This window comes from Euleptes europaea, chromosome 14 (assembly GCF_029931775.1).
Source record: "Euleptes europaea isolate rEulEur1 chromosome 14, rEulEur1.hap1, whole genome shotgun sequence".
Taxonomy (NCBI): domain Eukaryota; kingdom Metazoa; phylum Chordata; class Lepidosauria; order Squamata; family Sphaerodactylidae; genus Euleptes; species Euleptes europaea.
This window is the reverse complement of record NC_079325.1, coordinates 35649085-35664048: the sequence shown is the minus strand read 5'-3', so window position 1 is coordinate 35664048 and position 14964 is coordinate 35649085. Positions and strand designations below refer to the sequence as shown.

The 14964-nt window shown below is 42.7% G+C and overlaps 1 protein-coding gene across 1 annotated transcript in view; it reads right to left on the bottom strand.

Annotated features, from left to right (window-relative positions):
* DENND1A (DENN domain containing 1A) overlaps positions 1-14964 on the bottom strand; it is a 263127-nt gene that overhangs the window by 155154 nt on the left and 93009 nt on the right. Inside the window, exon 5 of the mRNA XM_056860470.1 lies at positions 8383-8502. Coding sequence (XP_056716448.1) covers positions 8383-8502 — 120 coding nt within the window. The remainder of the gene's footprint in view (positions 1-8382; positions 8503-14964) is intronic.

Here is a 14964-nt window from a genome sequence, read left to right as displayed (position 1 = left end):
CTGTAATAAAATATTGTTAGCCTTTAAGGTGCCCAAATATGCCCAGCTGAAGATTTCCTTTGTACGTTCAAAATGACTCTCAAGAGTTGCCAGAGCTAGGGTTACTTCTATTAAGCTTCTCCGCATATCAGGCTTTGTAACGGTTTCAAGGTGTTTCAGAGCAAATCACTGCCTCCATTCTGAACCTCTACCTTGGCCACCAGTGGAGTTGGAACTCCAAGGCTCAGACCCAGAACCTCTCAGAAGGGCCTCTGATCATATGCACAGGGAGTTTTCATTATCACTAACAGCAGCCTGCCCTCACACATCTCCAATGAAGAAGAAGAGCTTCTTGAATGGGAATGTGATTTTCCATATGCAATTTGAAGCCTCAGCACCACATATTTTTCAACGTAACCATGCTCACTCTTGGAGCCCAAATGGAGTTATGCCATCAGTTCTAATTTTATTACAACACCCAAGTAATTAATTTAAATAGACAGGAAGAAGGGCAAAGGCTTAATGGCCAAGCACCTACTTTGAATCAAGAAGTGGCAGGGAGGATACGGTTCAAATCCCACTCACAGCTATGAAGCTCTCACTAGGTAGTTTTAAGCAATAAGAGTCCCCCCCCCCCCAAAGAGCCTAACCTACCTCATGGGGGGTGTAAGGAAAAATAAATAAATTGAACATAGTAGTTGGTCCCTTTTAAAACTTTGATGGTTGTTGTTTTTTTAACTATGAAAAAAAGAATACAGAGTTAGTAACTTATTTTGCTAACAGCACCTGCAGAAGTAATTTGGAAGCACAGGTAGGAAGTCTCCATTTCACATTATCTCACTTCATCCCCAAATCACCTGGGCATTTTAGCACAGCTGCTTTAGCAATGGGAGAAAAAAAATCTGTATTGAAGACACCATGCAAAATTACAGCTTCATTATCCGAGAAAATGTTCTTTATAGCTCTAAAAGTACAGCTTGGACAAGGACTTAGGGGAGGGAGCGAGAGCAACGGAGGCTGAACCAAGCAGAAAAGCTTTACTTTGTGGCATAACACCTGTAAAAACACTCACACACCCCATTAATGGCATGGGTAATGCCCTACCTTAGAGAGAGAAGAGCATACATAGTTATACAAACAATACTGAATCTAAGACTATGCAACTGTCACCACTAAGACAAATTCACAGCCTAGAATAGATGGGTTTTTTAAAAAAGTGATAGGTATCACACCAAAAAGAGAATGTTGCTATCCCTCAAAGACGTCCTCTGTATGAGGATAAAACTGGTATGTTCTCAACCAAAAGTGATGCTGGGTCACAAACAGGCTATATCTTAAGTTTCTCCACATCCCCGCCCCCTTGGCTGAACCAAGCACGCAAGGCATTGCAACATTTTTCTGGCTAGTTATTAGAAACAAATAAAGACTCCGTTGAAAATGCCAGCCTGAATAAATGGGCTGTGGAATAATTCAGAGCACACACAGAACTCCAAGAAGTTGACTTCAGAGGCACTCGCTCAGAAACAGCATGGATTAAAACCCATAAATTATCCCTTGAACTCTGAATTGGTTAACAAATATTCCTTTTGCATCAAGAACAGCAACGGATTTTAAATCAAACCTTGATGGCTCAGAGGGCATTTTCTGCAACTGGTGAATAAAACAGAGAAATGTCCTTTTCCCACCCTCCAATTTAAAATTCAGCTTGCCTCATTCTCCCCCCCCTTTTAAAAGACTGTCTTTGATTTCCTTACACAGATCAAGCAAATAAAAATCACAAGCCAGAACTGCTGCATATCTATAAGTGTAAATGCTCCTTTTTGAAAACTTTATTTCCTTTAATTTACATCATAAATTTGTGTATCTCTGCAAAGCCTGCATCGACATTTGACTATAATTCTCATATGCATCTGCCCTTTCAGCTTTATGCCTCAAACATTTCAGAGTGTACATTTCATAAACATGTCCCTTCAAGGAGAAATTATCAAAATAAGCAGACATAACGTGAAATTCACTTCCAACATTTTCCCCATCTTTTTAACAAAAGATTTTCCTACCATTTTTCAAATGACTGATCAGTGTCTTGCGGAAAACACTGGAAACTGGTTCTTGTAGGTTATCCGGGCTGTGTAACCGTGGTCTTGGAATTTTCTTTCCTGACGTTTCGCCAGCAACTTTTGCAGGACAGTACTCAGCTCAAACCCAACCTCTTTCTGACTATATGTTACTCTTCCTACACACTTGACACTGAGAGACACTGTCCTTCAGTGTTACTACTCTGAAGATGCTTGCCACAGTTGCTGGCGAAACGTCAGGAAAGAAAATTCTAAGACCACGGTTACACAGCCCGGATAACCTACAAGAACCAATGAACTCTGACCGTGAAAGCCTTCGACAACACTGGAAACATTTCAAAATCTTTATTTTTATTTTTTTTACAGCAAATTCAGTTTTGGTGAGGGAACAAGATGCTGGTTGAATTGCGTAGATGGCAAGAGCAGTATTTAAGGAAGTCTTAAGTCAAGTCCAAGTCCTCCCCTGAGAGCTCTTCCTCCTCCAGGATTACAGTTAACAAAACTACAATTTCAAATACGCCTAACGCCAACAAGAGCAAAACCTCCATTTTAGGCACTACTATTTGTGCATCCTGGTAACAAAAACTTTCTCTCAAGCACAAAGCAAATCCACATTCGACAAATCCATCTGAACACCACCTGTGAGTGGGGAGGCAATTTTTGACAATGGGCACCTGTAAGCACCTACTCTACACTATGGTCACACTCAGATATCAAACCAAAACTGGTTCACACACTGAAAAAAATCTGAAATACTAGGGTTCATGCACTTTACCAAGACTGAAGATTTCCCGAATGAGGAAATCTTTGATCTAACCACAACAGTTTGTGACACCTGACTTTGACTGCCTCAGCAACTGGGCTTAGTTTCTTTCTGGCAAACCGGGACTGTAAAGCAGGGTTACATTTTGGGTTAAGAGTCCCAGTAAATGAGCAAGAGACAAACCCCAATTTGCTGACATCGTGAATGCCAGAAAGTCTTAAGTCTTGGCTCTGGACAGAAGTGGAGGAGGGAACAGAGAACATAAGCCTAGGATTTCAAACTTTGTTGAATTTATGTACAAACCATGGCTTGTTCATAGCATTGGAATGCAGCCAGTCATAAGAACATGAGAAAAGCCATGCTGGATCAAACCAAGGCCCATCAAGTCCAGCAGTCTGTTCACACAGTGGCCAACCAGGTGCCTCTAGGAGGCCCACAAAAAAGACAACCGCAGCAGCATTATCCTGCCGGTGTTCCAAAGCACCTAATATAACAGGCATGTCCACTCCCCTCTTAAAGCCTTCCAAGTTAGCAGCCATCACCACATCCTGGGGCAGGAAGTCCCACAATTTCTAACCTTACAGGGTTAGAAAACTGTTCCTAATCTATTGGTGCCTGACCAAAACAGTTGTTAGCCTGCTCTGTTACCTTCCAGCCTGCAAGCTCCTGTGCCTACCCACCCACCAACCCTTTCCAGCACCATCTCACACACACACACAGACACACAGAGCCCAGCCCAATTTCCAAAGTTCCTGCCTTTAACCCACATCTTCTTGCCACTGTCCCACCTCTTATGACAAGAGGACTTGTGGACTTTAATGCAGACATGTTCAAAAAGCATCGTCCACTGCAATTCCAGCCAAAGCTGTGAGAGCCCTATTCTTATTGTAAACCAATGGACACATTTTCCATTCAAAAGTAACAGGGCAAAAGGTTTTATTATTACTTGCTTTAATTGGGTATGGAAGGGCACCAGATACTTGCCCCATTTATGAGCCTTCCATCTCACCTTAACAGGTCAAAAGCACAACTGTATGGGGGGAGGACTTTATTCCCATCTCAAACATCTCTCCGAAGCAGCAGCTTCAGTCTGGAATTTATTCCAAAATCTGGAATAAATCTGGTCTAGAAGATGATTTCTCCTCAAATCATCTTCTAGACCAATACATACAATAAACAACCAGGCCAATGAGCGAACCTAAGCCTCCCAACTCTTGCTTTAGCAGCAGAAGACTAGAAATCAGCAGTCATAATCCCAATATGCATCCAGTTCCTGGGTAATTCTAAAATTCTGAACTCTTTCAAGTCTTCCTAGCACACTTTATTATTATGAGGCCAGGGTAGAGACAGAAGAAGGAGAATGGAGAAGCCAGTAGCCTCACTGGCTTCCTTCTCTGTTATCAGACCAGCCCAAACTCCTCCTTCAAAGCCCTCTATGGCATTCTCCCCCTCCATTACCTTTCCATTCACATATCACAATATACGTGTAACCTTTGCACCTCCCGTTCCCTCGCTACCATCCCAAGGTCTCCTGCTCCCCAAATGGCTCTGCCTTTCCTCCCTTGCTGCCCCTTGTACCTGGAACTGCTTCCCAGAACACCTGCTTAATACCCCACCTGTCTCACTTCCTCCCTACAACTCCTCAAAACCTCCCTTTTCTGGGAAGCCTTTGATACAATCCCCCTTTCCCTACTGAATAAACCTGAGCATGGAATGAGCTCAGATTCTTCTTCAGTTTATTCCTATCTCTACCTCCCTTTGCTATCTTCCTTGTCTCAAGTTTTAAGATTGTCAACTCTTTTGGACAGGGGTCCATCTTGTATTGTGAAAAGCATCATACAAATTAATTAATAATATAGTAACAGTAATGGTAATGACAACAATGAAGCACAATGAAAAACCAACTATGGGGATTCTCTTAGTTTGGGGAAACTCTACTAAAGACATGATAAAGGTTCATAATAGAATGGAGACAGTGGAGTGAGGGAAACTATTTCTCTTTCTCCAGACACAAGACCTTTAGGTCATCCAATGAAACAATATCAATAGAAGCTTCAAGAGAGACATAAACCAGTATTTCTTTATATTAATACATAAGCTATTTGTAGAATTCATTACTACAAAACAGACAGACCCCACACCTTACTTCAAATGAATATTAGGCAATTTCAGAGAGATTAGGTCTTCACCAGGTATTTCCATATTATATCTGAAAACAGAACCTCCTCATTCAGAGGCAGCTTCTCATTGCTAAGACAAACAAAGGAGATGGTCTACGTTCCAACCATGCCTGCCCATGAACTTCCAGAGACATTTAGCTGGTCGCAGCTGGACTACATGGTCTTTTAGGCTGATCCAGCAAAGCAACTGATATGAGGAGGGAATTTTGCAGCCTGGCCAAAGAGAAGGGAGCAAGCTGGGGTCAAGGCCATAGAAAAAACAAGTAGAAAGGAATGTGACTTCCCAGCCACTTCTCAATAACGTAACCATTTACAGAGCACTCAATATTCACAGCACATTTACAATAGCAGCAAACACTTCAAAAGCCAACAGGAATTCATAAAAATATTAATTCATGTATGCACCAACTTAAAACAAGATACGTTTTTGATATCTGTAATAAAAAATAAAACAGATTCTCCATTCAACTGCTGTACCAGAAAGTCATGAACATTTGCATTTTTTAAAAAAAAATATTCATTTAAGGCCAGTTAAGCATTCAGTTTTGTCAAAAGTGTTCAGAAATGCTAAGCTGCTTTTAAAATCCAGAGAGCAAATGCCTGTTCCTTTAAATTATCATAATTGGGTAGAGGTTACATGATGCAGGTTTTTGAAAAATAATAATTCTTTACACCATTCAGTGTTTCAAAAAGACCAACGAAAGAGGATTGCCTAGGACATGCAACAAGGTCTTATACTCCTCTCTGCCCTCTGCTGTTAAAAAAGAAAACCTCACTTTCTTCCCCAACTGTTAACAAGTCAGCAATCTATGCCCAAAGTCTACGAAAATTACAAAAGAAACTTCACTATTTGTTAGCAGTAGACCGAGGGGAAAATGCATAATGGCACAAGAAAGACACTGTCAGAACATTTGGGCTTTTAGCCATAGTTGTATATGTTCAAAACAATCTAATCTGATGCATCTCCAAGATCAGCCAAGAGAAACCATCCACCAATTCTTTCTGGACAGCAAATATAAACAGGAGCCCACTGAGGCTCGTTTTCAAGCGATTGAAGTTTCTTGGAATGCCTTTGCCTTGGAGACTCACCAGAGTCCTATCCATTTAGACCACAATGAATTCTGGAAACAGTCACATGTTAAAATACCATTTTGCCCCGCTGCCAAAGAACCATCTTCCAGACTAGTAAGCACCTCCTGAGCTAATCAGAGACCAGCTCCACCATGCAGAAGGCCTGCCTGTGGCAGCACTGATGCTGGTATAAGACAGTTGTGCTAGCTGAGTACAAGCAGAGAGATGGCTGGGGGCTTCCTCCATCAACTCTCCATTCAAAATACAATGGAAACTTGTTGGATCAATGAAGAGTCGGGGAGCAGCTAACTTTCATCCTCCCAGAGCTCTAACTGGCACTTTTCTCACAACTTCCTCTAAAAGCTACCCATGGATTGCATAACGCCACAGTTGCCCCTCTCTTATAATACTAGAACGTGGGGTCATCTGTGAAGCTGGAGGGTGAGAGATTCAAAACAGATAAAAGGAAGTATTTCTTCACACAACACATAGTTAAATTGTGGAACTCCCTGCCCCAGGATGTGGTGATGGCTGCCAACTTGGAAGGCTCTAAGACGGGAGTGGACATGTTCATGGAGGAGAGGGCTATTCATGGCTACTAGTAAAAATGATACTAGTCATGCTGCATACCTATTATCTCCAGGATCAGAGGAGCATGCCTATTATATTAGATGCTTTGGAACACAGGCAGGATAATGCTGCTGCAGTCATCTGGTTGGCCACTGTGTGAACAGACTGCTGGATGGACCTTGGTCTGAACCAGCATGCCCTTTCTTATGTTCTTATGCCCCTTTGAAAGAAAGCTCTTTTGGGTCAAAAGCTTTGTCTTGAGTCTGGTAAGATGGACTCTAGCAACTGTCCCTCCAAGCTTGTTTATTATCACTAGCTTTGACTGATCATAATGAAAAGCAGCTGCTGACTACAGCCGAGAAATTCTTACAGATACCAGTTTCTCCAGATTCCAAACTAAGGCAGCTTGAGTTGGTGTAAGGTCTGACTTTGGCCTGAGGGATTGTTAGGAGTCATTCCGGGGCCTATTTTCATTGAATAAATAAGGTGGACAGGCCTCTGAACATGTGCAAAGTATTTTTTGCTCACTGCTGAGGCAAGTAGTACATATACCCACCTACTCAATGCAAGTGTTACCAAAGTAGGGGCTGCTCCAACCTTTCCCAGTGAGAGCTAGAGGAGAGTCCCATGCTGCCATGAAACATGAAGAAGAGTTGTTTTTTATATGCCAACTTTCTCTACCACTTAAGGAAGAATCAAACCGGCTTACAATCACTTTCCCTTCCCCTCTCCACAAAAGACATCCTGTGAGGTAGGTGGGGCTGAGAGAGCTCTAAAAGAGCTGTGACTAACCAAAGGTCACCCAGCTGGCTTTATGTGTTGGAGTGGGGAAACCAACCCGGTTCACCAGATTAGTGTCTGCCGCTCATGTGGAGGAGTGGGGAATCAAACCCGGTTCTCTAGATTAGAGTCCACTGCTACAAGCCGCCGCTCTTAACCACTACACCGCACTGGCTCTCACTTGCTGGGCATCCTTGGGCCAATCACCCTCTCTCTCTCTCTCAGCCTAACCTATCTCATGGGGCTGTTGTGAGGATAAATGGATGAAGAGAGAACAAAGTATGCTACCTTGAAGCCCTTGGAAGAAGGGGGGTATCAAAATGAGAGATTAATTAGACCACCAGACAGAGGACTTATTTATTTCTTCTACAGAAAGCACAGCACTCCAAAATACCCTCACATAATGTCTTTGAATATGAAACTCCTTGTAGCAAAGACAGAGGAAAGGCACTTTTGTAAATGAAGGAAATGGCAAACACTCTGGAAGGAAAGCAGCCCCTCCCAATGAACCTCAGTGGGAGTGTTTGCCCTTGTTCACACAAACACAGCCTTATGACATGCTTCAGAATGGCACTGCATGTGCAGACTCTCAAGGGAACAGCTCCCTGATTTCAACCCAACAAATGCACCTACGCAGACTTCCACCAGTTTGCAGCAGCTGAAGACAGAAACTTCTGTGGTTTAGCTCACTCACGCCAGTTCATCACATTACAAGGGTGATGATTCTCAAAAACATTGAGCTAAATGTTTAAAATGCAGATAACAGGGAAAGAAGAGCCCCAGAGTGCAAGAAAGATTTTGGCACAAGAAAAAATCTCCAGAAGTGCAGTGACTTCCCGAGGAACAGATAGGAAAGCAATTCTCTCAACAGCTGGAAAGTGTTAATTAAAAGCAACAGAAGCAGAATGTCAACATTACTTCCCAGAGCGAAGCAGCAGCAGGAGGGGGCCGCATTCTGACTTACCTTAAGATACAGAAGCAGGTCTTGGCCCCTGAAGATAATCGGCAGAACCCAAACCTCTGCTTGCTGTCAATGTCTGTGAGCACAAAAGTGAAGTTCTGGCCAACTTGGCTAACTGTGAGGCTGGAAGTGGGGAGAACAAAGGAATCTATTAATGGGCTGTTCACTTCAACCATGCCAAGTATCTCAGCAAACCAAGTCATTGAACCAGCAGCATTTCCTCTCTCTAGAAACTGAAGCTTAGACAGAGGACAATTTACGCCTTTTAAAAAGGTCCAACTTGGCCATGGGCTAAATCACAAGCAGCCCAAGCAGCATCTAAATATCACTGTATAGCCCAATACTTTCTTGTTCAGGGACGTGTTTTAGAGTAAGCTCTGCAGATTTAGTACTGAACCATAGCCACCACCTCTGTATTTGACATATACCGTATTTCCCATCAAGGATCTCTTCCCATATTATATTTTTACTGGTCAGGAATGCTTTTGTAAATCCTTTGTGTATTTAATCATTCACAGAGGAAGGGCATTGCTTCAGAAAATGACACACGCCTCTAGGAGACAGTAAACGGTCCGCTCTGCCCAAATGATTCTTGAAGACATCAGGATGCACCTGAGCATGAGTAGAGAGTCTTTCTCCTTGGCCCATGTGCACAGAGACTGCTGGAGAAGGACATTCATGACAAGCTCAAATTGCAGTGTGCCCCTCAGTATCCGGAAGCTAAACAATGAGTAATGGCACAAGCACAAAGATACCTTTTGGGTGTCTTAACAGAATAGGAAATACTATATTGGAGAGATCCTTGACTTGCTTATGTGCCTCAGGGGCTCCAAAAGAGCGTTGCTGCTCCCTGGCAGGGTCTGTACTCAGACAGAGTCAGCGCCAAATCTTTCTCTTTTTTTAATACATGAATTTAATAAAAGCCCAGCTTGCAGATCAGGAATTTTTTTGGAAAGATGGTTTAACCAGTGGAGGAGACCAGGCAGGACCCCGAGGACTGCTCACCATGGAAGTGAGGAAAAGACTGGCCTAGGGGCGGAAAGAAAAGGCACCACTTAAACCAACACCAGGCTTTTCTTCTAAAGGAGAGCAAAGCAGAAGACGAACAGAAAATCCCATATCTGAGACCTCTGACCGTTATACATGTAGCCCAGGTGCTTGTTATCATTTATCATCAGCAGTTCAAGATTTGTAGCTTTAAGTTGCGAGTAGACGTGTAAAGGCCCAAGGGGGGGAAGTGTTCCCTCTCACTTTTTCCAACTGAAAAACTGGAATTTGTGGGGAGCTCTGGGGAAAAGTCTCCAATGAGATGTTCTCTCTTTCGGAATAAGTTAAAAAAAATTAAGGCAAACATTGACTCACTCAATATGTGTAGACTCTTATATAAAATAATCTACAGCATGTGATAATAGTAACACCTGCGTATATTGTAAATATATATGTTACATATTTTCAAGGATATGAATATTGTATAAATGTGACCAAGTTTCTCCACAATTAATTGTGTTCAACGTTACGAAATTCAACTCAGTATGCTGGTAGTCTCATTGCAACGGTATGAGATTTGTTTCTACCCCGAAATACTTTATTTTGTTTTGGTTTGATAAAGGTATTGCATACATTTCAGTTTCCCCCCAAATTTCCATTTTTTCCAGTACGGAGAATGGGAAAATGTGTCTACAGAGGTTTCGAAGGAAGGGAGGAAAATTTTACATCACTGGTTGTGAGATGTAGCAGGGCTGGCCAGTTACTAAGTTTTTGGCTGATCCCTTTGCAGCCTGTTACACAATACGAACAGCCACGCACAAAGGTCAATGGCACAACACACTGCAGTGGGAAGGAGGAATTGGCAGAAATCACCCCATACACCCTCTTGCACAAGCACTTCCTCTGGCAATGATCCCTTCCACAAATCCCACTCCGTTCACAGTTGTATGCATGCATACAACTAAGTTGGACACCCAGTAGAGATGTTAAAAACGAAAAGTATTGAAAAACAAACTCTTTGCTTTTATGTCCAGGTTGTGGGGGAGGGGGGGCACGCTTTAGTTAGCTAAAGAAATAAGGTCTTTCAGCTTTATTTTTTAAAACCAAAATATTCAGGTAAAGAAAACTTTGCCATAAAAGAATACTTGGCTTTCACATTACTTAATATACTTAATATACTTAATAATACTTCCATTTAAAAAACGTTCAGCCCTGTTTCCCAAGCTCACTAGAGGCCACCCTAAATTGCAATGTGCCCCAGTGACATTAATTTAAAGGGAAAGAAATTAAATATGAATATTGAAAACCCTTTCTTACACAAAAAAGAGCCGCCTCTCTTTGAATCGCAGCTGAATACGAAACGCTCCAAAGTATACCTGCAAGGCCTCTGCAGCAGCTAAACAGGCCTTCTCCTGTCTGTATAATGATTCTGAATCCCGCCCCCCACCCCAAGAGCGATCATGATCACGAGGTTCATATCTGAGCTTTTTCAAAAGTCATGATCATGTTGCACTTTGCTCCAAGGTGCTCATTTGCCCCTTCTATAAGAGCACAAACAATGCAACAATATTGTTTAACAATGCTGGGCCCCTCCTACCTTGCAAAGTTCTCACCTGTATATGAATGAACCCTCCAAATCTCAAAATATAGTTCAGGCTAGGAAGTGAAGCAGAGCAGGAAGAAGAAAGGCAGCAGAAGCTAAAAGCAAGGTACAAAGCCTTCTTCCCTAACACTGTAATTAGTAAAGGATATTACTGCTAGCAGCTTGATACCTCTCTCATAAATAACAGCTTGCTTTGTGCCATGTGTGAAACCTATTACTTAAAGCATGAATTTCCAGAGAGGGGTGCAGGAGAAATGCAGAACGTGAATTTTAATTTCTTTACGCATTGCCAGGTTTTTGTGTTTGCCACCCCACATACAAAACACACAGGCAAATTGCAGACCTGAGCAACCACAGGGGGGTCTTGGGGTTGTGCCTACACAACTTTGCAGGCTTGGCTTTGAGACAAAGCAGCACAGAACAGGCTGGATCATTATCCCAAAGGGTTAAATAGATGCATCAGAACATAATAATAATAGTACTTGGCACCTATATAGCACTTTTTATATGTTATCCCGGTAATTCCTACAACAGCCCTGTAAGGCAGTCCACCATTGTCCCCATGTAGCAGATGGGGAACAGAGTGCATGCCTTGCCTGAGTTTCTTCTCCTCTGATAACAGGTACTTAAGACCTGGACATGTCCAGGAATGTGAGCCAAAGGTCAGGAAACAAATGGCTCATGTCCTTTGGCTGTTAGTCTTAGGGCCATGGCCTAGATCTGGGTGGAAAATTGGTAGCAGAGAGAGGGAAGAACTGCTTGGCACTCAGAAGCCTTCCCCCACCCTTCCTTATCCTGTTTGTGTCTGCTTTACTGTTGTTTTACTGTTTTTTTCCTGTATTGTAAAATGCTTTGAGTGCTCCCTGGGGAGAAAAGTGCGATGTAAATAAATAAATTCGATCCCAATGGAAGTTTGTTTCAGGTAGTTGGCTCAAGGTTGACTCAGCCTCCCATCCTTCTGAGGTCGGTAAAATGAGTACCTAGCTTGCTGGGGATAAAGGGAAGATGACTGGGGAAGGCACTGGCAAACCACCCCGTAAACAAAGTCTGCCTAGTAAACGTCAGCATGTGACGTCACCCCAGGGGGCAGGAATGACCTGGTGCTTGCACAGGGGACCTTTACCTTTTAAGACCACAGACTGAGTCCATGGTCAGTGCAAGATTTGAACCAAGTGCCCTTCTAGACCACAGCTATTCAACCAGTTCACCAGTTCGCCAGGTATCTGGACTCAAGCTAAGACGACAGGACTGCATTCTCTCACTGGGCATTGCTTATTTCTCCCTTAAACAGCTTACCATTTTGCCTATTAAGAACTTTCCCATCAGGGAGATGATATGTTCAAACCACTTTTTGAAGGTTTTGCAATGGGATGCCCAAGCGCAGCCTAGCTGGCATCTGAACTATCACGTAGTCTAAACATTACAGGGTGGGACTGGGAAATCTGTGATCAAGCCCTCTATCACCTATGAACTTATGGGAACCTGTTGACAAGTTGCTCTCTCTCTCTCTGCCTCAGTTACCCATCTGTAAAACTGTTAACAACCTACAACCATAGGGATAAGGACTGTGACGCTGAGTTTCCTAGGTAGTTTGCTCTGTGGGTTCCTTTCTGCAGTAAGCCTGCTCCCCTTTTAGTAGCACAGTGAGATCTGGTTTACTCACAAAGGGAAGCCAGTTGACGGACTGACAGATATACCTCACAGCAGACGACTGGACTGGATACCCTCCTTCAATTCCCATAAAGGAAAAACCTACTATGAAATCAGGATTCACCTTAAAACAAGAACAACATATGAAGTTTGCTCACCACAAGTTCTCTTGAGAAAATCAAGAATGAAATCTACTGCTCCATGAATCATCAAGTTAAACGTGATCACGGGAATGGGAGAAGAACAGAATTCGGAAGTAAGACAATAGTCTGAAAATCAGACAGGGCCACTATATCTCACTCCATATTAAATGCTAGGAAAACAAGCAAAAACCACAGACATCGGACTAAGAAACTCCAGAAGATCCCTCCGATGGCTGTTCTAGCTTATCCATGAAGCTCAGATACAAGGTTACTATGGTGACTAGATGCTTAATTTTACAAGACTGCGGTCAGAGGATGTGAGACAAGTACAATGCCAGTTCACAATTAGAGCCATGGCGATAATAAAGTAGATCTTTCCCTCTCATAAATAAGGGAAGCAGAGACTGGCCAGCCCCCGCTTCCTGTTTTGCCACCGGCCTACCTCTCACTTGCAACTCACTAGCTATAGTGCAAACATCCTGTTCCGAGTTGCTTTCTAGCTAGCTGCTCCCATCCCAAGCCAGATGGGAGAGATTGGAGGAATGTTCTACAGCAGGCAATTAAACCTGCAAAGATGCACTGGAGTACCCTCACTCTACTCCTTCCTAACCACACAAGAAACTATACACTTCCGGCATGCTGCAAGAGGCCCCCTTGTTGGCCACCACTCTCAGCAATCTGTATCTGGTGTCAGGGAAGAGAGGCAATCAGTACACCCTACTCCCTTGTGTGGTTAATAAACGTAGCTTCTTTCAGCACTCGGCCATTCTTTTTTTGTGAATGACTGAACAGCTGCAATATAGCAGGAACTCTAGCTGGGCCACCCCCTAAGGAAAGGGACAGCATGAATGCAGGAAAAACCTGCTAGCCAAGGGGAATTGGGGAAAGCCCTCAAAGCAACACCAAGGCAAGTGAATCCAAGGCAGATAAAGATAAAGAGAAGCTCTAGGATAAGTGCACAGGTGGTGCTTTAATTCCAAACCAAACTATCCCTGGATAATGCCTTCAAGAGTCACAGTGTTTTCTGTACATCAGAAGGAAAAGTTTAAAAAAATCGACAATTTCATAGCATTGTGAAACTGAAGGAACCCACCTTGCCTAGCTCTTAAGGCAAAGGGCTGACGCCCCTTGACCACCCAGATCACACTCTTAACCACAGACCTGCAGCCTGTGTCACAAGCCAAAGGAACGTGACCTTCAGAAAGGTGCCTCAATTGGCGAATTAAGAGTCTCCTCTAGGAAGGGAATGCCCAGATGGCAAAACAGGTAGCCAAATTTTGTGCAATAGCATATAAAGTTCGACCCCTAATGTTGGGCAATTGCAATTAGATAAATCATAATTTGGCCAATTTTAGTCTATTATAAATTCTTTGGAAATTTTAATTAGGAATGTTTTTTGATTGAATTGCTGAATTTTGTTTTGTTTACCTTTCGTATAAATGATACATGTGTTTTTACTGGCTAATGCTGTATCAATAAATCTGTCTGTCTGCCTCAATTGAACCAATTAGCTTATACAGAGATGTAACATGATGGTGTTCAGTTAGCAATCCTATTATTTAAATGTTTCTACAGAGGAAACCAGCCTGCGCAGGCCAAGGCCCACAGATGCAGCAGGTGCTTTCCTGAGCCCTTGAGAGCCTCCAGTGGGTGAGGTTTCAGGAGGTGACTCCATTATTCACCCATGACTCTAATCCTACTCCTGCCACCAATATCCGTGCAACTTTTCCACCATCTGCAAACATCTCTTCCTCAATTGTCACATTAAAAAATGTAAATAAGCAGACATGGAAAAAAAATCAGCAGAAAACCAGCACACTTAAAAGGCAGGGCTTTCTAGAAAGCCCTGTAAGAGGTGGGCTGTTGTTACTCAATAGCAAAGGATTCTTCATAAGGTCAGAGGCACTCCTTTGTCCTAACTTTACCTGTCCCAAGAACTGAGTCCACTGTTCATAACGGCTCTGCAGGAGTTTAATGAGCCTGAATTTTTTTTATATATATACAGGCATAACTGATGTAGAATTTTTTCTAAGCCAAAGAAAACCAGACTAATAGTATTACATTACCTAATTCCTGTGTCTACCCTCATGCCAAGAAGAGCTTCACTCTATACAACAGTAATTATAAATAAAAAGGGCATATTGCATGCATATTCAGTCTGGCCCTTGGGGTAAAAATGATAGGTGAATAAATGCTCACAAG